The sequence below is a fragment of the Lepisma saccharinum genome, chromosome 1 (assembly GCF_977018435.1).
Source record: "Lepisma saccharinum chromosome 1, izLepSacc3.1, whole genome shotgun sequence".
Taxonomy (NCBI): domain Eukaryota; kingdom Metazoa; phylum Arthropoda; class Insecta; order Zygentoma; family Lepismatidae; genus Lepisma; species Lepisma saccharinum.
Window position 1 is genome coordinate 736,946 of NC_139229.1, and position 23,608 is coordinate 760,553.

Below are 23,608 nucleotides of genomic sequence, written 5' to 3' on the forward strand. Positions count from 1 at the left end.
GTTACAAATGTTCAATGTGGGATCCCCTTGTGACACGGCACACATCTAGTCTGTAGGCAATTTCTTCCCCCACTGAATCTAGCATGTCTGTTGTAACATACTCCACAGCTGCATCAATCCCGCGTTTCAATTCAGGGAGGTCGGCAGGTAGCGGTGGCACTTATACACTATCCTTTACATACCCCCACAAAAAGAAATCACAGGGGGTGAGGTCGGGAGATCTTGGGGGCCATTGCAGAAGAGCCACGGCATCCTCACAATGACGACAGATCCACCGTTGGGGAAAAACAGCATTCAACCAATTCCGTACTTCACGATGAAAGTGTGGGGACGGATGCCAGATGATGTTTGTTTTTTGCTAACGATCCAGTTGAGGGTAGAACCATTGCTGGAGCATGTCCAAATACGCAGTACCAGTGATAGTGTTTTCCACAAAGAAGAAAGGTCCATACACTTGTTCTTTGGATAGAGCACAAAAGACGTTCAATTTTGGCGAATCCCTCATGTGCTGCACTGTTTGGTGTGGATTTTCGTATTCACTCGTCCACTAAGATGAAATGAGGCTTCATCACTAAAGATCACACTTGTAAGAAAATCATCTTCCATGTCCAGTACATTTTCGCAGAAGTTGGCACGGGTAACATTATCTTCAGGCTTTAGGTCCTGTAACAGATGTAGGCGGTACAGCCTCATGTGCAATCTCTTTCGTAACACCCTCCAAACAGTGGTGGACGGCATTGACAGTTCTCGACTCGCCCGCTTTACAGATTTCCTGGGACTCCGACCGAAACTTGCTCGGACCTGTTTCACTTGCTCATCTGGTAGACGTGGTCTTCCGGAGCTTTTCTCTTTGCACAGACATCCCGTATTCTTAAATTGGTTGTACCATCTTCGGATGTTGTTATCCAATGGGGGATCACATCCATATTCCCGCCGAAAAGTACGTTGCGCTCCAATTGCTGAGTTACACCTTGCGAATTCCAAGAGACAAAGGCTTTACGCTCAGGAGTCATCTCCATCTTTACTACTAGCGCCGTGCTGCGGCGGAGTTACGAAACATCACCTGCGAAGTAGAAACAAAAACTGTTTGAGTTACCTTTCCTTTTAAGGTATGTTTCATTTCTGTAATGTATATGTAATAGAAGATACACTTCATTGAAACCCCGATATTCATTTTGAAACACCCTGTATGTGCCTCGACTAATCTATGTGCCATTGTTTCCTGCCACAATGCAGGGTCACTCCGCGTTTTACATAGTATGTAAACAACTGAATAGCTTAGCAGACGATTAGTTCCTTAATGGTAGGGTCGATGGGGACACAGCATGTTCAGTTTAGTTCCGTTAATGAGTGTGGAGCCTATTTGTTGAGTTAAAAACATTTTTGTAAGAAATAATTGAATGTAGTCATGAAACTAAGTTAATGAAGGAATTTTGGGACAAGCTTAAGCAGCGGTAAAAAAAATACAGGGTGCCCAGTCGCCATGGTCTATAATACACATTCACTTATGGAAATTTCCATTACCTTTTTTCTATTAAACATCTGAGTAAAGTATTTGATCAGAATAATAAACATGCCTGCCATTATATATGTCTGTGCTGTTGGTAGCCGAATTTTAAAATCTGCAACAATATTGTAAATTCAGCCGTATGCTAGAATGTATTGCATACCATGTGAGCCTTCTTTAAGAACGCCACTCTGACCCAATAATAAATTAGTTTAATCCATTCTTGTATTAATTAATAGATTAAGTTTTAAGTTGACATTTAAAAATGTGTATAGATTAATCTTAGTGGGATTCATGGCTCTCCCAGCCAGTATTGAAAAGAAAAAAAATGTGGAAAATATATCCAACAGTAAAGTTTGGTGATTTGGCACATACTTGTCAATTCATGCTTTCATCACGTCCTGCGACTTCTTGCTGAAGGTGGGCTTAGCATAAAATGGATCATTCATAGAATGTTTCGTAAGGATCTTGTGACCAAAGTAAATGCATTCTGCTATAGTTTGTATGTTAATATATTTCTGCAAAGCAGGGGATATCGTATGAACTGAATTTTGTGCTCTCTCTAGTTAAAATGATCAAGGAATAACTTGATCTGCAGTGCAGGTAGTGTGTGGTTCAGGATATTTTAAGGATGTATGTTGAAGAATTCAGGCTGTGTCCGAAAGGTGCAAGACCATACTTGAAGCGAGCATCCTCAGAGTATGATCTTGGAGTGCGATCATATTCAGAACAGCTGGTGTAAATGTGTCTCCCAATTTTCAAGTTATAAAAGACATTTGCAGCATGCGGATAATGACTTTTCAGTTTTACAAACGTGTTACATGTTCTTGGATTGTTTGTTGGCTTGACTGTATGAATGAGACTTCATATGTTTAAAATTGCAAAGAGACTGTGTTCATTCACTAAGTGTATGGTGTCACTGCCATCTCTGCTCCAGATGCCGTATCCTTAGTGAATTAAGACAGAGGCGCTTTGAAATTAATAGGATTTAACCATTGAATTGTGCAATGTGGAAATACGAAATTTCAAAATTTCAAGTAAGTAATTTTAAACTGTGTTTACGGCATCTATCAAGAATACAAGATTTGTATTCAAAACAAAAAAACTTTGAAAATCGTCTGGAAGCACTGCATTAACGGTACTTCATAGTATATTGAACTTGTTTTATGCAATCATTCACTTATTTCTTCTAGATATTTTTCTGGTGTAGTGTATTGTTTTTAATATTTTGCTTTATCCTGCCAAACATTAGATTGGAAGTTCACTGTGCTATTTTTTAAATATATTATTTTTTAATTTCCTGTATTAAAACTTTTCTCTTACATTGATTGATATATTTTGTGAATTTCAAGTTTACTGAAATGTAGACTTCCATGGAAAGTACAGAAAGACTAATAGCCAGAATAGGTTGTAAATAGTATTGAGGAAGTATGTCTGTGTTACGTGTTCCTTTCCGTAATTGCATGTACTGTGCGAGCTCCAATTGGGAGTTCCCTTGGGTGCACATTTTCAGAAGACATTGTCTTGGCTGTAGTTTCCGAGGACGTGAAGAGTGAAAGGTTTTTCTGTCAATTTTAGGCAATGGCCCGTGGGAGAACCAGGGTCCTGGTGGGAATTGGAACCAAGGAAGCTCGGGCTGGGGTGGGAGTGGAGGTGGTTATGGCGGAGGTCAGTTGCACAATTTTTCTCTCCTTTTTGTGTCTTAGGTAGAATTGCTAACCTTTTCCTTAATTTCATTTTGCACTTTTTAGTATGTTAATGTTAGCTGAGATTGCATGCATAGCTTTTAGCATTTTGTCCAGTTTGTTGAAAAGGTGGTGTACGTTCAGCTTGCTTTACTTTGTGTAGTGTGTTAGCGAAGTTTACATTTGTGGGAAATGTTAGGTTTATCTCGAATTGTAATCATTGATTTATTTAAGATAAACTTTGCATGTTCAACTGTAGAGTTGGTAGTTTGATTCAATTAGCTTAACAAGACTTTCCATTTGTTAGGTAAGTAGCATGTAATTCCTTCCTTGCAATAATATAACAGGTGTTTGATAAATAATTGAGGGGCTACAAAAATTTATTGCAAGTAAACTATTCGATTTACTTTAATGAAACCAGTCCAGAACGATCGAGGAACACAAACAGTTTGTGCGTGTATGTTTTGTTAAACTGAGAGTTCACATCGCTGTTGCTAGGCGACACACAGTGTTTTGTGCAATGTTTTGGTCCCCAAGATCACCGGACCTTACACCATGTGACGGACACTATCGGCAGACCCATGTTGATGCAAGTGTGGCAAGAACTAGACTATTGTGTCGATGTATGCCATGTCACCTGTGGTGCACACATTGAACATTTATAGGTGTAAAAAAGAACTTGAGTACCTCGTTCGTTCTGGACTGGTTTCATTAACATAAGTTCGATAGTTTACTTGCAATAAATTTTTGTAACCCCTCCATTATTAATGGAACATCCGGTATACAGATTAGCATTTAGGTACCTGTACCTTGAAGAAAATCACCAAATGTGTTGACCAAGCCAGTTTTATTTACGTGTATAGTATTTCTTTTACGTAAATGAAACTGAGTTGGTTAGCGGATTTATTGTTTCTGTAACATGGCTTAATTGTGTAATTATTTTGTGAATTTTGGCATCCAATATTTGATAAATATTTCATGACTGGGTGAATTATTTTGATGATTTCAGGAGCTGATTTCACTTGTCTTCAGTTCCTGTTTGAAGGAGTAGAAATTGCAAACCCATCCAATTCTTACTCCTTGACTATCCTGAAGTCCCCAGAACTGTCAGATGCTTGGACATCCCATTTTTTAACTGAAGAGATGATAATGAAATCTTCAAACCATTCAAAGTGGTCTAGCACTGATCATTATTTAATTTTTTTTTTCATCCGTGCATTTAAAATTGTAGAGAAACTTAGTACTCACGGTTTCCGCGAAGATGCATTTATAAATCAGGACTGCTGACCTCTGTGGTATAGTGTTTAGCACACCATGCTATGATGCCAGGCGTGCCAGGTTCCATCTTTTCAATTAGCCGAAAGTGACAGAAAAGCAAAGTAAAATAAAAACAGTCGGTGAATAAATGGCCATGCTTCTATCATGGCATGTAGTCTACATTTGCAAACCTTCTTTCGATCATCATCTCTTGAAAGGTAAATCCCACACTTTTGGGATAAGAATCAGTGTAATCTGCATGTATCAGTACACAGTATAAAATGGGATAATTGTCTAAAATTATGTATTGTATACTTATAATAAGTATTTGTAGAAATTATGAAGAAGAAAAAAATAATCTGGAAAACTTATCTACCAGATAGTATTAGGGTACCAAGTATGAATTTTGATAAAACCTCCCTTCTGTTTTGAGAAATCCGGAAATATTAAGACACTTTATTTTGCCACACATTACTCTAGGGAAGTAAGATTCAGTAAAAGTGTAGTCGTTTAGACTACTAACATGGACAAAATGCAAGAATATATGCTTAAAATATTGACTATTTCACAAGAAAAGGGTCCTGAAATTGTGCCCATTTCTTTCAGGTCACTAATAAACAGGATTGAAAAGTGTCCTGTTGTTAGTTACTCGTAGGATGAAACTCTCCAACAAAAATCATCAAGAGTTCACTGATTGTGCCCCACTGTAAAATTGGTTATTAATTTTTCAAGGAAGCTCCTTACTGATTTCTGATTCGTCCTTGGTCTTGACACATTTGATTCCTTACAGGTGGTGGCGGTGGTGGTGGTGCCTGGAGCAATGACAATTTTGGAAGCAACTACCAACAAGGTTACGGTGGGGGACCAATGAGAGGCAACTATGGTGGTGGCCGACCAGGACCTTACTCAGGTACTGTGCCCAAATGAAATTGCATATTTTGTTCCATTACTTGTTCGCATAAGTTAACTTTCTTTGTATTAGATGTAAGTTTCCAGTTGTCTTAAAAATTAAGCTGGTTTATGTGCATAGTGAAACTTTGGAACCATCTTTATTTGTGCTTGAATATCTAGGACCGCGATCGCCAAACTGTGGATCGCGAGCTACCGGTAGATTGAAGGGTCATTTCCAGTAGTTCGTGATGGGTTTGGCTAGAATGGACGAGATAAGAGTGCCAATATTTGAGTGAAACGTTTGCAGAAAGATCTGCTTTTGCTGGTAGATGAACGTCTGGACAACTATTCACCCAACCTAAGAAATATTGTAGATGAAAATGAATGTCAGTTTCTCTTTAACATGGTAAGAAGCAAGATCATGATGATTTAGGGGCAAGTTTTTACAGTTTACTGTGTTTGTAAGAAAAGTATTTACATGAACTCTCTTTAAGTCTGTATGTTGCAGAGAAATTAAAAATAATAATTTCATGTGATTCGATTTGATTTTTTGTTATTTAGCGTTGCTTTACTGCCACTTTTGGTTAATGGCATCGATCAGGATGAGTTATGTGAGAAATTGATGAAGGGACACTGAACATGCTCATGCCGGGATTCAAACCCAAGCCCTATGCCTTCTTGGGGCTGTAAAACAAATGATTATTATATCTTAAAGTTTTTATAAACCAACAAAGGATCGTAAAAAATTCAATGCACACTTGGCAGCTCATCATGTATTTTCAAATGTGGGAAGTAGTTCAGTTGCTCGGTCAGTTTGGAGACCTCTGATCCAGGACATTAATATGTTATCTGTGGTAATATTTTCAATTGAAAATAGGCAATTATGCTCATATGAATAGATATGGGAGCCATATTTTATGGTGATCTGTTTTAATATCTATATCTTAAACCAAAACATTTTACAAGTTTGTGTTCCATAATAATGTTACCGTGGCTTGAAAGCCCTGGAAGGGCCTTGGTCTATCTCCTGACTGCCAGTCTCCCTCCCACAATCCTAGCTAGAGGTGTGGAGTTGAACAGGTAATGGGGTGACGTGGGGTCAGCACGTCAAACCCTCAGCTGTTAATAGAAGATTTCCGAGACCAGATTATGCTACTCACTCGTAACTCCCCAATTTCTTCACGATGGTGGGTGGCCACCGGCCCTATACACAGGCAGAGACCCCAGAGACTGAACCCAGGCACACTTGGACCCATGCTGTACCGCAGTCTGAGTCCAAAGCTCGGCACCTTTGACTGTACAACTATGGAGGAGAACAATAATGTTACAATGTTAATGCCACTTTAGTTTCTACTAATAATGCTCTACTTGTAGGTAGATCAAGCAACTGGCCCTTTTTGTTTTTGATGGTTGTAAGCTTGCAATTCATCCAATGTTAGTAGTTAGTCATGTTTGACACTAGGAACATTTTTCAATTTCTCTGTTGGATATTTTTGTACTTAGTGGTGGAATTTTTCCCACTCGTACAATTTTTGTCAGTGTGATTTATTAATAAAAGATTTAGTTAAGTGCCTTACTAATAAGTGGCCCATGGTGTTACCTCATTAGATAATGACTTGGTGATAATTCTTGTGATAGTATATAATAATTAGCAAAGAACTGTGATTTATGTATGAGTGACATGCATATGTACATATTTGACTTTAAAACACCAGCTTTTTGTGAAAACTGCTTTTTGATTTTTGTGGGTCTTTTGCTACATTTTTTAAAATAATGCTGATTAGTTTGTGTAGTTAGAGATTACTTGACACCATTTATTTGTGGAGTTTCATAAACTTGCTCTGTTAGTAAAAAAAAACTGTTCATTCCTAGTGGGTTAGGAGGCAGGTGGTTATTGGCAATGGTGTTTCCAATAAACACAGTTCAAAGGTATTGAGATATAATATCACAGTATCATGGGAAACATTTTAGGATACATAATTTCTACAAATTGATGTTTGGTCTAAGTTTGCAAAACCAAAATTCTGGAAAACAAATGCTGAAGTGCAACCAACAAGTAGCTGCAGGAAGAATTAAAACTTTCTCATAATTACACTACAGCATTGTGTTTCATGGAAATATATGAATATAGTTTGTATTGTAAAAGTGCTAAAGTTTTGTATTTGTGGGTGAGACAATATTGACGGGTTTGCTGACTGTCTTTCACGTGGTCCTCAAGTGTGCAAATTTTGATTTTTCCCCCCATGTGTTTTGCATGAAAAAGTATATTTTGTGATTGCATAACATGTGTTTTAAGGTTCCGATGTAAATTCTTGATGGCTTCTGGAACTTTTGGCAATCGCAGTCAGTTGCGATAATTTTGAAAACTCGCCTAAGAAAAATTATAGAAAGCTTGGTAGCTTGAAGGTAGCATGGTGCCATGTGTGTTCACAAGTCAGGAGGCATACATTAGCATTGAAGGAAGAAAAGAGGTGCAGAACACTATTCATTTGCTGGCATTTCTTCCCCAACGAACAGCTATTTTGATACACAAACGCTGTTCTCATTGGTCATGGCGATTGACTCAACAATGAATTACCACTGCCATCTTAGTGATGTGTTCACATACTGTGGGTGCACTTTCTCCGGGACATATGATCATATTGCGGTACAGTGGGGTGCATAAGTATTACAAAGCAAATTCTCCATTGCAATATTTGCCTTTGTTTTCTGAAATGAGGGCTTCACGGTGCAGGCAACTTCTTTCTACACCACCATTCATAAGAAGCCAGTCCTTAAAAACATGGCGAATGCAATAGAAGAATTAACAAGGTGGCGACAGACCTGGAAGTCTGGGAATTAAAGATGTCATAAAAAGTCAGGGAATTTTGTCCTGACTGACAAATGTTTCTTCATTGAACTGTAGATGCTATGTGATGCAATGAACCTGCCAGGCATTTGATTTTAACAAGCACTGCACTTGAATGGGAAATGATCTTGCCAAGCCTTTGGTGTAAACTTTTAGGTCTGTATTGTGCATTGGACACTATCACGGTGCCAGAAACAAGAGATGAAAGTTGGGGAGGAGACATTTCCAGCGAGGCAGACACGTTTGATGAACCTGTGAAATGTATTGACATATTTTTTGTCGTGTCTATGGGAGCTATAAGAGATCGGACCTGTCGACCAGAAGGGTGCACCCACTCTGGTACCGTCTGAAAGATGTCCGGCCTTGTGTGGACATTCTGAATGAACATTGAATCGAATGAGTGCTTTTATCCAACCAGATTTTTATGTCATATACCGTGGAACGACATTTGATCTGCCAAATATTTAGGCTCCATTGATGCATGTGATTTTTATCGGATAAATCTGACTTATGAAAAGATTCTCTCGGGCTATCAACCAGGTGAGTTGTGGAGAAGTTCCTGAAGATGAGACACATTAGCTCTTGAAAGCTTAGGATCTTTTCCACAACTCACCTGGTTGATAGCCTGAGAGAATCTTTTCATCATTCATCGCCAGGAAAGCTTCAAGACTTACTTAAATCTGACTAATGTCTAATTGCGACAATATGGCATAAAAACACTGCTTGGTGCTCTTATGCATCTATTTTTTTTTTTTCGGTCTGATGTAGTATAACATTTCATCAAGACAAACTTTCATGCTCTCAATCCTAAAAACATCTCTCTTTAATCAGTAATCAATGTTCCTCTGCCAGCTCTACTGAATTTTCACTTTGTCTGCTTTTATTAAACAGGCTAAAGCTTTATACGAGGATGGTCCAGAAAGCACATTCCAATTAGTCATAAATGAAAACACAAACTTCGGTAATAATTGACATTTTATTGCATTAATTACAGTTACCCATATCTTACTTTTCGATATTCATCACCGTTCTTCAGGTATTTGTTTTAGTGTGGCACTAAATTTTGTATGACCATGTCATGTGTCTGCCTCCAAAAAGCGGAACCATCTGTACAGCAGCGTTACTGTCAAAACGTTTGTCCTGCCAGGAACCGCTTAAGCTGAAGGAAGAGATGAGTCGTAGCACGTGGGGTTAGAGCTTCCACTTGAAGTGATGCAAAAGAGCCCAGGTGTGTGGGGTCGATCATGATTGCGCTGCCTTCCATGAATTATCTGCACCATCGTCTGACCATACTGTCACTTTCACCTGTCACAAGTTGCAGTAAATATGTGCCGGCATTCGCTTCTGAGCATGCAAAAATCTGATTACAGCATGCAGTCAGTATGGGAGAACTGCCATCTTTCTCGTAGAGTAGAGCCAAGCTAACTACTGCCGACCCCCTTAGCAGAGAGGTGATCACACTACAACACCAGGGGTCCCGGGTTCGAATCCCAGCCTGGGCATGGATGTTTGTGAGTGTCCATTCATCATGTCATCACTAGGGGCATGCATATTTCGTTTTTGACGAAAAAACGAAATTTGAAAAACCACATTGTAGTGTTAATTTTTCATGTTTTTGAAAGGTGCGAGTTCATTTTGCGAAATGAACTGCAAAAAGCGAAATTAACTCTTAAACACGAAATTTAGGGTTTATTCACCAACGCAGCACCCGAGGTCTGAATTATCCTGAGAGTTATGCAATTCCTGGAAAAATGATTAATTCTGATGTTAATATTGGAGAAACAAAAATTGACTCCTTTACACAGAAATAAACTTAATACTCGGATAACTACATAAATGGGCTATTAGAAGTGAAATGTTAATTCTGTGGAATAAGTGTAGTTTTTAAATCAAATTTAGGATTATATTCACAATTATAAAACCAAAATGTCTTTTTATGTACCACTTTTGATCCAATTTTTCACCGCTATAACAGATATTTTATTTTATTTACCGCTTTTGAACCCGAAATTGACTCAGTTTCTATACCAAAATTTTGCTTTTTTATTTACCAAAATTATGTGCCTCTAGTCATCACTCATTCCCATCTTCACAAATTAGCCAAATGTGGCACAAAAGACGAAGTAAAATAAAGCAAATCAACCAAGCTAACTCCTGGCACGGGACCCGTCTTTATGGCAGTGACCTGATGTTGTCACTTCTATCTACGAAGGAACTTGCAGTCAAACAGCCAATTAGGCCTACCCCCTCTTTGAGGAACAATCAGCAACCTTAGAATCCCTCCTCCCTACAGCTACCAGTAGGGAAACAGAATTTAACCAAAATAACGTGGGCTGTGAATACAGCCAGAAGATAGCTTGGCCCTGGTATAACACTGTTCTTAAATAGACTCCCTTCACAACAATGCGACTACACCATATTACAGACACACACCACCTCTTTCTATCTGCATGTGCATATCATGCTCCAACCACTAGTGCAGCTTTCCAATGATATCGTAACTTGCTTTCTGGACGTGCCTGATATATAAACTTACAGATGCTGCTATTAACAGGATGTTCCTACCTTATCCTGTCGGATTAGTAAATTCAGATGGCTCTGCAGTGGAGTAGATTCTCTACTATAAATTGCTTGCGTTAAGTTTTTAATATTATGTATATAAAAGTTGTATATACACATACACACTTTTTGCCCAGCAATATAGGTAACAGCATTTTGTCATTTTCATGGTACTTGGTTATACTGTGAATGTTTGTACTGAAACAGAAGTCTCATTCATAATGTAAGGTAGTATAACACTTTGTATTGTACAATTCCATTGCTTCACTTTCAGAACGTTTAGTCCCGAGAAGCAGGTTTAAGATATTTTAGGGTTTTATATGCCAAGCGGACTTGCATGTTGCTATGTTCACATCAAACAAGCCGCGAATTCAACATACCAATATCTCAATCATGTGTAATCATGTGTGCATGGATTAAGTTGTTTGATTGCTTTAGATAGAAAGAGAGGTAGGATACAAACGTTAATGCTTCGAAAATAAATTTGCAGTCATGGTTCTTGCAAGCAAAATATCAACATTTAATAACGAGAAAGGCTTAGCACAATGAGAAATTACAAAATGTCTCCGTTAAAAACAACTAATTTACTCTAATCTCATTTAGTCATTACTTTAAAAATAATGAAATATTTTATTTAAGCCTGTTTGCAAATTAGAAAATCCCTGTAAAAATCCCTCCCTAGCTTGTGAATTGTAATATTTTTTTCAAATTCACTATTTTTCAGAACAAATATAAATCATAGAGAAATTAGTCAATTTCTTGTAAGCTAATATAGAGACTTAATACAGCCCGTACCAGAGCTGTATGAGTTTATTTTCCATGTACAAATACATGGATTTAGTTCAAAATTGTCAGGGAAAAAAATGCAAAATTTGTCCTAGAAAAGTCAGGGAATTTCATTTCTGCTTGTCTGTAGCCACCCTGATTAATGAAAATAGTCATGGACAATTTCCTGATCAATACTTGTGGATCCCAGTGTACAGCCGTTAAACTTTGAGAAAAAATATAGTTGCAATTAGAAAAATGTAGTTGCCATGACATATTTGTATGCAAAGTGAATTTGAATGGTTTGTGCTATGAATTTAACTTGCTCAGAAAAATAGCTTCATATTTGGGCATTCACTTTAGTGTAAATACCTGTAATTTAAAAAAATAACATAATTGCAGAATTTTAAAATTGATATGTTTAGTAGAATATTTGATGGCAATTTTTTTTTCATACACTGTTACTCCTATGTCAGCCTATAACGCTAGAGTATGGAGTAAGTGGTTATTTTTTACATAATTAAGTGACATGGCAATACTTCATGTGTTTTCAGTCTCAATATAGAAAGTTAAAAATATTTATAGCAAATCTTGTGGATAAATTTCATTAAAATATTTGCAAGAATTCAGAGTAATTTTATGTTGCTGTAATACTATGAGCAGAGCAGGAAAAATATGGTATTGTTGATTCAGTGCTGAATAAAACATGCAAGAAAGTTCTTCGCAATCATTCATATTACCACATTAATTTGTAAAAATGAAATTTTAGCGACCTACGCTATGGTGTAGCCATGAATTCAATCAACATTTCAATCAGTAAACATTGGTCTTCAGAGAGCAATAACAAATTTCACAGGGAAACTTTGCACAGTATTAAATTGATCCTAAATAACACTGACACATAGTGTCAAAAGTTTATGCTCCTTTTTTAAGTAGTGCATAGTAACCATTGTAATATGTACGAGGGTAGTCAGTAAATAGGCCACAAACTGATGTGGGATAACTGAAAATAGTAGCGAGTAGTTTCTAACAGTGTCATTAGGTGGCAGCACAATCCAGCTTGATACGAGGGTCACTATTTATATTTTGAGCCTTGGCAACACTGATTGAAGTTACGTGCGATTTGACGTTTGCACGGAATCGTCTGGCATTATTGACCATAACGTACTTCAAATGTTTTGTCAATAGCTTTATTTGTGTTGTTTATGTTGCCTTGGAGATTGCGGGACAACAATAAAATGGAATTAACTTGTGAACATTTTTGTGCGATGATTTTTTAAGATTTTCGACATGGATTATCAAGACAAGAGTGCATCGATCAACTTACTTCCACATTTGGCGATGAAGCCCCATCCTTTGCCATTGTGAAACGAAACGCTGGTATAATGAATTTAATCGTGGCCTCCATTCGCTCACCGACGAGATTCGCAAAGGTCGTCCAAAATCAGTTGTTGTTCAAGAAAACATTGATGCTGTGCAAAACGTAATGCTGCAAGATCATCATGTGAAATACTGTGAGATTGAGGCAACCATAGGCATTAGTTCCACCAGCATATATAAAATATTACATGATCATTTAGCTGTGAGAAAGGTATGTTTTCATTGGATCCCACACAATTTGACAAAACTCAAAAAGACGCTTGCATCAATTGGTGCAAACAAATGCTCAATAAATACAATCGTGGTGCTTCAAAAGACATATATAAGATTGTAACAGGTGACGAATCATGGATATATGCATATGAGCCAGAACGTAAACAGCAGTTGACTGTATGGGTGTTTCAAGATGAACCCAATCCAACAAAAGTTGTTCGCGCTCGAATCACATCAAAACAAATGGTTGCCTGTTTTTTTCGGGAAAACTGGTCATGTGGCAACTGTGCCTTTAGAGGAACGTAGAACGGTCAACTCTGAATGGTACACAACAATTTGTTTGCCAGAGGTCTTCAAACAAACAAACACCGTCTGATCATTCTTCATCAAGACAATGCCAGCTGTCACACATCTCGTCTAGCAACCGACTTTATGAACAGACAAAAAATCGAATTGATGGGTCATCCGCCGTACAGTCCTGATTTGGCACCCAATGACTACTTCTTGTTCCCGAATGTCAAGAATAAATTGCGTGGACAACGATTTTCGCCGGCGGAAGATGCCGTTGATGCGTTCAAAAACCATATTATGGAGGTGTCTCAATAAGATTGGAAAAACTGCTTTGACAAATGGTTCGAACAAATGCAAAAGTGAGAATACTTCGAAAAACAATAAAGCAGTTTTCAATGCCAAATTCCTGTTTTTTCATTGTTAGGCTCAAAATATAAATAGTGACCCTCTTAGCAGATGTGGTGTGTTTGGGCAGCTCAGTGTTACAATGCCAACTGTACGTGGAGATGATTCAAGCTGACAGTCAAGAGCATCATAGTTTGGTGGAGATTGTTGAAAGATAAGAACCCTTAGTATTTTTATAATAAACGTTTGTGACTGACTTACATATGTAATTTTATGTGAAGAATTTCTACTAAAAAAATTGTCCATTGTTTGAAATGTTAGAGTAAATGCAAGACACCACTGAAAGGTATGTTGTTTAAATTTAATTTCTACAAAAAAAAATCCTCCCCTTACTATCGCATTACTTTGACTTAGACATTGATTCCAGCTCATCTGAAATTTCAGAACCAAGTTAAATTTTGTGTATTAATAACCTCTGTGCTTTTCTCTAGAAAGGGACGAAGGGAAAGACAGGTCTCGTAGAGGTGGTAGACAAAATGAGAGAAATGAAAGCTACAAAAATCCTAGAAGAATGGGTAAGGTGTAATTTTTCAATGAATTTTATAAGAACAAGAAGATATTAGGACATATTTTATATCTAGTCTTATTTATAGAAGAAATACCACAGAGGCTCAAGTGATAAAAAGGGTATGGAGCTTTTGCTCTCCAGTTAATGCCAAGATTAGGAATTACAAAAAATAGGATAAAGAAGTATCAACTGAAATATGTGCAAAACCAGATATAGTTTCAGAATAGATCTCTTTATTTGGGAACAGAATTATTTAAGTGTGGAGTGGAGTATCTTCAAGATAAAGGGAGAGCATTTATTTTTACATTTGGTTTCGGTCTGTCAAAGCTTTAAATGAATTAAAATTAGTGTTACATACTTGAAGTTGTGTGTTTCCGCATTGCACAGTTGTATAGTTTTTTCGATTAATTTGGAAGTCTCACTGCGTTCATTCACTAAGGGTACGACATCTGGAGCAGAGATGGTAGCACGTCACCACCCAGGAACTAACAAAGAAGTGACACACTATCATCTCTGCTCCAGATGTCGTCGTACCCTTGGTGTGACTTCAAAATTAATCTGAAAAAACTATACAATTGTGCAGTGCGGAAACACAAAACTTCATGGGTAATACTTAGACCACGTTTACTGCATCCATCATGAATATAAATCATGCATGTAAATTGTATGTGCCTTACAGTTTCACTTTGATTTAGAAATATGTACCTCACAATGATAGGTTGCATGTTGTAAGGAACTCTTGTGTGTTGCTTTGCACATGTTCATTGTGTTTTTATTCTAGTGCTGTTTAAAGAATTCTATACAAATTTTTCACACAGGCTTTGTGTTAAGGAGATTGTCTATGCATGTTCATACTTCTCTACTGTTTTTAGTGACATGCACCTTACCTACTGTTATTATGTTCGGCATGATATGTATGTGTTCATGAATATTTCTTGAATGGAAAAGAAAGTGGCATTTATCCAGATTTCATATGTGAATAATCCAAATATCTGAACCGCTGTTATTCTGGTATGGCAGTAAACCAGGTTAATTCATACTATTATAAGTAGTTTCTGAAATTAAGGAAATGATTACCAAATAAAGTTTGAAGCCATATCCTTGCATAAATGTCCCGCATTGAAAAATAATCGAACGAAAGTCATAAGCCCACATCCTAGACTGCTTGCTTCCATCTGCCTCATCCTTCAACATGTGAATGAAGAAGGGGTGTGGCAGGCCAAGTGATGAACTTTTTTTTGACTGATTACTTTGTGCATTTATACTGAATTGAGTAAAAAAAAAAGGTAAACTTTTAAAGAATGTGTGGAAAATGAGTAAAGCTGATATGCAGCACAAATGGATGACTGATTAGTTGAGAATCTGTATACCAGAAATATGGAAATGAGTAAATAATAAAGTACATGTCGACATGCCCTAAAAATGGAAAGTGACAAATTTCATTAAAAAAAGGTAAAGTGCTCCCCTGTGCATAGCACCATGCCATGAAGGCGTATAGGGGGTGCGGGGGTAACGCCCCACACTTTCTTGATCCGGTCGTGAGTGGGGGTGATGTGATCAGCATCACGCCCCTGACCGCCTTTACCCCCCAGGGTTTCCCCCAGGTACCCATGTTATTCGACGCTGGGTGGCCGCCGGGGCCGCTTCCATCGTTAGAAAAGTTTCCGGATTTGAACCGGCCGGGGATCGAACCTGGGACCTTTAGCATGGTAGTCAGACGTGTTACCGACTGAGCCACCGCGGCCACCTAATTTCATTTTATCCGGATTTAGTTATTCGTAATATTGATAGTTGAATTTTTTCAGTCTTATCATTTTGCATTCTATTGTCTACTTAAAGCTTGTAGTGACTTGAATGGTTTCAGTGCAGTGCTGGAAAGTTGTTACTATAGCTACTGTACACTATATTCACATATATACGAACCTTTTTATTTATTTTGATTGGTTTCGTTCACCACTGTCTCCATGCACATCAGACATGTAGTAGTTTGCCACTCTTTAAGCTTCCAGGCTGGACTGTGATGGCTGATGGCCACTGGGTGATTGCAGTTAGTATTTTTTTTCTTCATATTGGGGGTACACGACAACTTCCCAATGTCATGATGGACTTCTCAGTTCAGTTAAAAACAAGGCATTCATTCTATCATTTTTCCTAACCTAGTACCTATCCATATACTGACAAAGCAGCAAAATCATGGAAGTCTTTTTGTGATGAGAAAGTTTAATATTAGTGTTACAAAAAGATCCTATCCTTGTTTTTTTTGTAAAAGTGGCAATATCTACACTGTGTAGGTGCAGTGTGAACAAACATAGCTGACTATATTTTGTGATTTTTTTTTTGTAGCGGATTAGAAGCAGATACTGACAGTAAGGGTTAAAATTTGTTCATGATGTCACCCCTATTAGCAGGGGAGAAATTGAGAGTGATTTACAAAGAGGAGTAAATGAATAGCCACCTAAGAGAGATTATCTTACATAAGTTATTACATTGCTATGCAGCAATTTGTAATGACCTTTAACTACTGAAAATCATTTCTAACTAACCAGCATTTTTCTGTGTTGATACTTTCTATGTAATACTGGTACAGTGGAACCTCAGTTTTATGTTTTTCAGGGGAACATGCTGGAAGAACTTAAAATATGGGAAACTGTAAAATCTGGTTCCGGTGTATTTTCTTTGTAGTGCATTCCATGCAGCAGCATGTTTAAAAACATTGCACAGTTTGTATGTTCAAATGTCCATTATCATCAATTTCATTCTCCAATAAATGGTGTATATATCTGTAATGTGCTAAAATGAACGAGTCACACAAATAGGTGTTGCAAAATTTTTGGTACCTCATTTTATTTGTTGTATTGTGTGTGTGTGTGTGTGTGTGTGTGTGTGTGTGTGTGTGTGTGTGTGCGCGCGCACGATATGAGCTAATTTTCACAGTATCTGTGAAACTTGGAATATTGCATATGGTATTTTTCCAGCGTTTCAAGTATTTTTGACATTTTTCTTTTATGATTTATGTTGGCCTTTGTCACAATGAAAGTTTTAATTCAGAAATGTGTGTTATTGTGAAACTGCCTAACACTTCTAATTTTTAATATACGATATAAAACCTAGGATTTTTTGGTGTCATGTGCCAGCATATAATGTGCTTGGTTTCCATTCATGTTAATGACATTTAGTTTTTAAGTACATGGTATATAATGGGAGTAGTGCAGAGTAATTCAAAATGAATGGTGCAACTTTACACTACACAGATATTATGACGTTACTATTTATGACAGAAAATCAGACAAGGCATCAAAACGCTGGAAGTTTTATTCCCACTTAGTGGGCTTATTGTTAGCTGATGCTCCACCAGGATCACCAGTGATGCAAAATGGCTAATAACCACTAGATGGCATAGTGTGTGTTGGAGCTATTCAGAACTGATTCAATCACAATGGTGGAAAGATGTTTCAGTAGTAATGCATGTGTTTCACCTTTCCGAAAGATTTGCCAAAGTTAAAACTGAATTGTTAGTGCCTTCAAAACCGGTGACTACAACTTTGTCTTGTGCATAGCATGTACTTTATTCCCATGTTGAATCTTTATAGTGTGAGTAAAACTTCCAGAATTTTTCTTTATATTGATGCCTTGTCTGATTTTCTATCATAAATAGTAAATACGGAGAAACTAGTACTCACTTTTATCCGTGAAGCTGTTTTTTCTTTCTTTTTCGAATAATTTCAATTACCACTGCCACCATCCTCGTTGGAAATTGCTGTAGAAATAGCAGACGCACAGTTAACAACAGCGCACCTAGCGGCAGCCAGAGAAATACAAACAAAATACGCACGCCAAGCAACAGTACAGCAAGTTCCAACAAGGATGGTAGCAGTGGCCACTGAAATTAATCGAAAAAGAACTAATTAAAAAAAAACAGCTTCGCGGATAAAAGTGAGTACTATTTTCTCCGTATTTATATACTACCACGTCTCTTTTTTCCCCAATTATAAATAAATAGTAACATCATAATAACTGTGTAATGTTTCACCATTCATTTTGAATTATTCTGTATATTGATTATAACAATATTTACCTTTTGCAATTTTCGATCTTATGCCAGCATGTTCTATTTTGTCTTGTGATGTAATGCATGAAATTATTTCTTCACACAAATTTTATTATACTACTGCTGTAATTAGTAAACTTAGTACTGAATCCATGTTCGTCAATTGGTGGTATCCATATTAAAAAGGATTGTTTCAGATTTAACCAAAAATACCAATAGATGCTTGTCCCACAGACCAAGTATCCTGGTCACAAAAAAAATGCTGTAAAAAACTTTTGTGGAGTTCCACATATTGTGGTAATTTTCCAAAATGCATTATTTCTGTTAAATCTTCTAATATTGTGTAGCAAAAGGTGAAATATTTATATTTCCTGTGGCAAGCTCCATGTTGGGGTGGTAATGTATGAATGTTTTATTGTTTGTTCATCAATTCTCCATTCTTCCTCCTCAATGTTCAGCCAGAGAAGAGACATAAACTAAGAGTATGTGTGAATAGGAATATTTTTAAGCAAAGCTGTCTGCTTAATGTTATAGATCAGTGAGCTACTTATATTCAGTCATACACGCAACCATTTCGGACACATGTTCTATGAAAAACATTTTGATTAAAATTCTAAAGCCCCACAGATGCAAACACCAAGTTTGTTAAATGCCTGTAAATATTTTAATTAATATTTGAAATACTGCTCTGGAATAGTGAAGGCTTTAATGAATATATAACGTCGTTCGGAAAGTAAGTTCCACCATGCAATAAAATGAAAAATATAAATAGTAATATCACGACCTTTATAGGGATGAGAATATATACATGGTACAACATTCACACATAATCGCCATAAGAATTCAAGCACGCATCATAGCGAGATACCAAGTTCGTTATACCCCTATCATAGAACGTTTCCGCCTGAATGGAGAACCATTGGGAAACTGCACGTTTCAGTTCTTCGTCAGTACCATAATGTTTTCCAGCAAGGAATGCCTTAAGGTGGAGGAACAAATGAAAATCAGATGGGGCAAGATCAGGACTGTAAGGGGTGTGTGGTAGTTTTTCCCAATGGAAGGTCGTCAGGAGTTCCTGAGTTGCATTTGCCACATGCGGACAAGGATTGTCTTGGAGGAGAATGACACCCCGACTGAGCATGCCACGTCGTTTGTTTTGGATTGCACGACGCATGTTTTGAAGTGTCACACAATAGGTTTCGGCATTGATGTGTTGTCCACGCTCCATAAATTCCACAAGCAATACTCCATGCCTATCCCAAAACACAGTGCACATGATTTTTTTTGTTTGTAAGCTTTGGTTTTGGTTGCGTTTTCCGCGGTGACGCAGAGTGCCTCCACTCCATGGTGCTTCGTTTCTGTTCTGGGGTTTCATGCAAAACCCATGTCTCGTCTCCAGTCACAATCCGATCCAACAACTCTTCCCCCTCCTCACTATACCGTTTCAAAAACTCTAATGCACTTCCCATTCTTTCCTTTTTGGCATTTTCGGAGAGCTGGTGAGGGACCCAACGGTTACAGAATTTGCGAAATTTCAAATTCACTGTCACAATTTCATACAGCACAGTTCTGGAGATTTGTGGAAACTCTAATGACAGCTCAGACAAAGTGAATCGTCTGTTCTCCCTAATCTGCTCTTCCACTAAACGAACCAAATTGGGATTCACAACAGACGGTCGACCACTTCGTTCTGCATCATGAACACTAACCCGTCCACCACGAAACTGTCTCACCCATCTTCTTACCATTGAAGCACTCATTATTCCTTCTCCATACACCTCACAAATCTGACGGTGGATCTCCGCAGCTGGAACATTACGTGCATCCAGAAAACGGATCACGGATCGCACCTCACACGTGGCGGGAGTTTGGATTGTCTGAAACATATCAACAACGCACTACTATCCTGACCAACCTGCCTCAGACTGACGTCTGCACTTCATCAAGGTTGTGGCTACACAAGGCGCATGCGCATTCACACTGCCCCGCTTGCAGCGCCACGGTATTCATCAGTGGAACTTACTTTACGAACGACGTAATATATAAGGGTCAATCAGTGAAAAACAGGCCACCCTGTGTAACTGGGAAACTAGTGCACATATTAAAACTTAATCCCTGTAGGTGTTGAGGCATTTGTCCCACCATCCTGGCAGTAGGTCAATGGCATCCCTGTAGAAGCTGGGCAGTTGCTACAACAACCAATCACTTGCTCCATCCTTCATCTCAGCATCCAATTTGAACCGGCAGCCATGCAGTGCCGGTTTCAGGTCACCAAAGATGGCATATTCACATGTGGTTATGTCCAGGCTATAAGGTTGGTGCTGGAGTGTTTCCCACCAAAATCTGTGTAATAGGTCCTGGACAGCATTGGCTCTATGTGGATGTGCATTTTCATGCAACACCACCACCTCAGATGACGGCACACCTGGTTTTGATGGCCTGACGTAGCTGCATCAAAGTTCTGTATACTGCATGCCAGTAACAGTTGCACCTTTCTCGCAAGAATCTACAAGCAAGGGCCCCTTGTGGTCGAGGAGCACGTGACCGTGGGATCTCTGCATAGCCTTCAATTTTTTTCAGTGGGGCTGCTTCCAATGCTGACTTTGCCGCTTGGTTTCCGGTTCATACAGATTCGTCCCCCCTGGCAATTCGACAGAGCAAATCACTGCCTTCTTGGTTGCATTGGGGGGCATCTCCAGTGCCATTCCCACGCGAAAGAGTTTATGGTCTGTGGTCAGATTTTGGTGAAACCAAAACTGTGGCATCCACACGTCGAGATGTACAAGGTGACCTGTTTTCCACTGACCGACCCTCACATTTGCTCTACAAGTTGTGAAGTTGGAACCACTCATTTTGTGGTTTTCACACACACACACTAGCTTGTATAATTTTCCTTGATTGTTTGTTTACATGTAGAACTAGATTTAACTTTCCTCCCAACGATTTAATTTCTGAATGTTATTCCAGGCGGTGGTGGTGGCGGCGGTGGCAGTGGTTTTGGCTCCTCAGGTGGATTTGGAGGAGGAAGACGATACTAAACACTACTTGTACCTTGCAGATGTATCGAAAGAGAGAACTTTGGTGAGATTGCGGTATCTTTTTATACTTATTTAGCTTTAAAGTATAGCTTGCTGTTACGTGAATGGTATCATGCCCAGGAGTGATCTTTATTTTATTGCTTGGTAAATAGAGGTTTGGCAACTAGCCACAGAGAGCCTCTTGCGCAGTATTTTCTTGCTCTTTGCTGAATGCTTCTGTGCACCCTCAGCTTAAAGATGTGTCCCACACATGGCCATTCTGTCTGTCGTCTGGCTATGGGTCACGTGCTGGGTAGTCTCTCCTGGGGGAAGTGCAACAACTTTCCCCCTTCCCCCTTAGATTCTGGCCTGCGTACGGGACCGGTGGCTACCCACCATAGTGAGGAAATTGGGGCGCTACCAAGAAGTAGCGTACCCAGTCATGGAAACCTACGACAACGACTGAGGGATCGTCGTGCTGATCACGTGTCATCCCGTAACTGGTTGGATGATCTTCCACCTCTGCTGAGGCACGTGAGACTGTAGCGGTACGTAAGCCCTGGCCCTCGCAGTCTGTTGCACCACGGATTATCATGATGTTAGTCTTGCATCTGCAGCTGATGTGGACCACTGCCTTGAAATGTTGAGCTATTTCCTACGCTCCATACAGAGTGGTCACAACGTGGGTGTAACCCCTTCTTAATTTTTGACCCTACAATGGTTTTGGTTAAATGCTTGATATGGACACATACCTGATGGTTTAAGAGTACAGAACATCAGTATGAAGATGGTGATTTTCGTAGCGCAGCTGAATTCTTTGCCATGGGGTCTTTCACAGCTGGTCGTAACTTTTGTTGTGTGACGCTGCCATTGAACCCCCCAGAGATGAGGTCGAGAGTTCTTGGAAGTTGTATAATGGGAGCTGGGTAATCTTCAGAGCCTCTTATTTAGATAATGACACTTGCAACGCGTTGTGTGCCAGAACATTGGATAGAATTCGGGTGTGCTACTGAAATGACAGTCTCCATACTGATGATCCGGATTCTTAAAGTATCTGGTATGTGTCCATATCAGGCATTCAAACATAAATATCCTAGTGTTGAAGTAAATGGGGCTACACCCACGTTGTGACCACTGTTTTTTTTAGCCCTTCCTTCCTTTCAGATCATACATAATCTAGTTGCAGTGTAAGTAATTAAGGCATTCTTTCATAGAATTTACCATGAAAACTGCTGACTATTTGTAAGGCCTTCTTGCACTATGAGTTGGCAACGCTCACTTAATAAAAACACACAGCTTGATAAAAAGGAACAAAATCAGTTGCGACGCTGCAAAGTGATTAGAAACTTGTTACCAATTTTCCCCTTTTATCAGTTTGTCTATTTTATTAAGTGAGAAAATAATCATTATTTACTTTTAGGTGCTGTTAATTTAATCTGCTCATTGGCTATCAAGTGCAAATGTAGGATAATTACATAGAAGTCGTAACATGTACATGATTGGAAGAAAAAAAACTTTGTTGGAAATTCAATTGTCATCATAAATGGAGATACTTAATTTTTGCATGAGGGACTGTTGTGTTCAGAATTTTTAAGCAATTAAGGCACAAGACCACTGTAAAGTGGCATGTCTCATGTTACAGCCTTCCAATATTACAATGACATCTTGCATTATAAGTTTTTGAGCCACAGGCCTATGTAAAATTTGCCAGGATGTCTGTGTGATGGATAGAGAATGTCTTCCTTTTACTACAGTGAAGTATTATTTATTTGAATATCATCTTTCTTTTTTAAAATGAAATGGATAGGATATTAAAATGTTTTCGATTTCTAATTTACATATATGTAATGTACTTACTGCCTAGAATAGTGTATGGATGCCTTCACAATATGCTGAAAGTTTTCTATTTTCCTTCAGCATATTTAGAGACTGAATTTAGTGTGTGCCATAATCATTTGCACAGTATAAACCATAGAATTAATTAGTTTAGTGCGTGAAGTTGAGGTTTGCCATACTAGATGACTTTATGCTACCTTACTGAACTCTTGCTTTATGCAGTACTTATCTGAATAAGAGTCCAAAAAGCTAAATCTGTTATATATTTTTTACACGATTTAAATATTAAATACTTAATTTTGATTTTAAAATTGAAATTGAGGTAACAAGGAGTATGTCAGCTGTGAAGAGTCATGACAGTTAAATAAAGGCATCAACATTCTTTAGAAATTGAACCT

General features: G+C 38.3%; 1 protein-coding gene across 3 annotated transcripts in view; it reads left to right on the forward strand.

Moving 5' to 3' along the window:
* Positions 1-23,608, forward strand: part of Hrb87F (Heterogeneous nuclear ribonucleoprotein at 87F) — a 53,844-nt gene that overhangs the window by 24,914 nt on the left and 5,322 nt on the right. Inside the window, exons 6-8 of one of the 3 annotated variants that reach the window (XM_083128145.1) lie at positions 3,086-3,175; positions 5,240-5,359; positions 21,325-21,438. In XM_083128145.1, the coding sequence (XP_082984271.1) occupies positions 3,086-3,175; positions 5,240-5,359; positions 21,325-21,395 (281 nt within the window). In that variant the 3' untranslated portion in view covers positions 21,396-21,438. Of the gene's footprint in view, positions 1-3,085; positions 3,176-5,239; positions 5,360-14,232; positions 14,343-21,324; positions 21,439-23,608 lie in introns of those variants that run through there. The other 2 variants (XM_083128134.1, XM_083128155.1) reach the window with 2 other exon arrangements.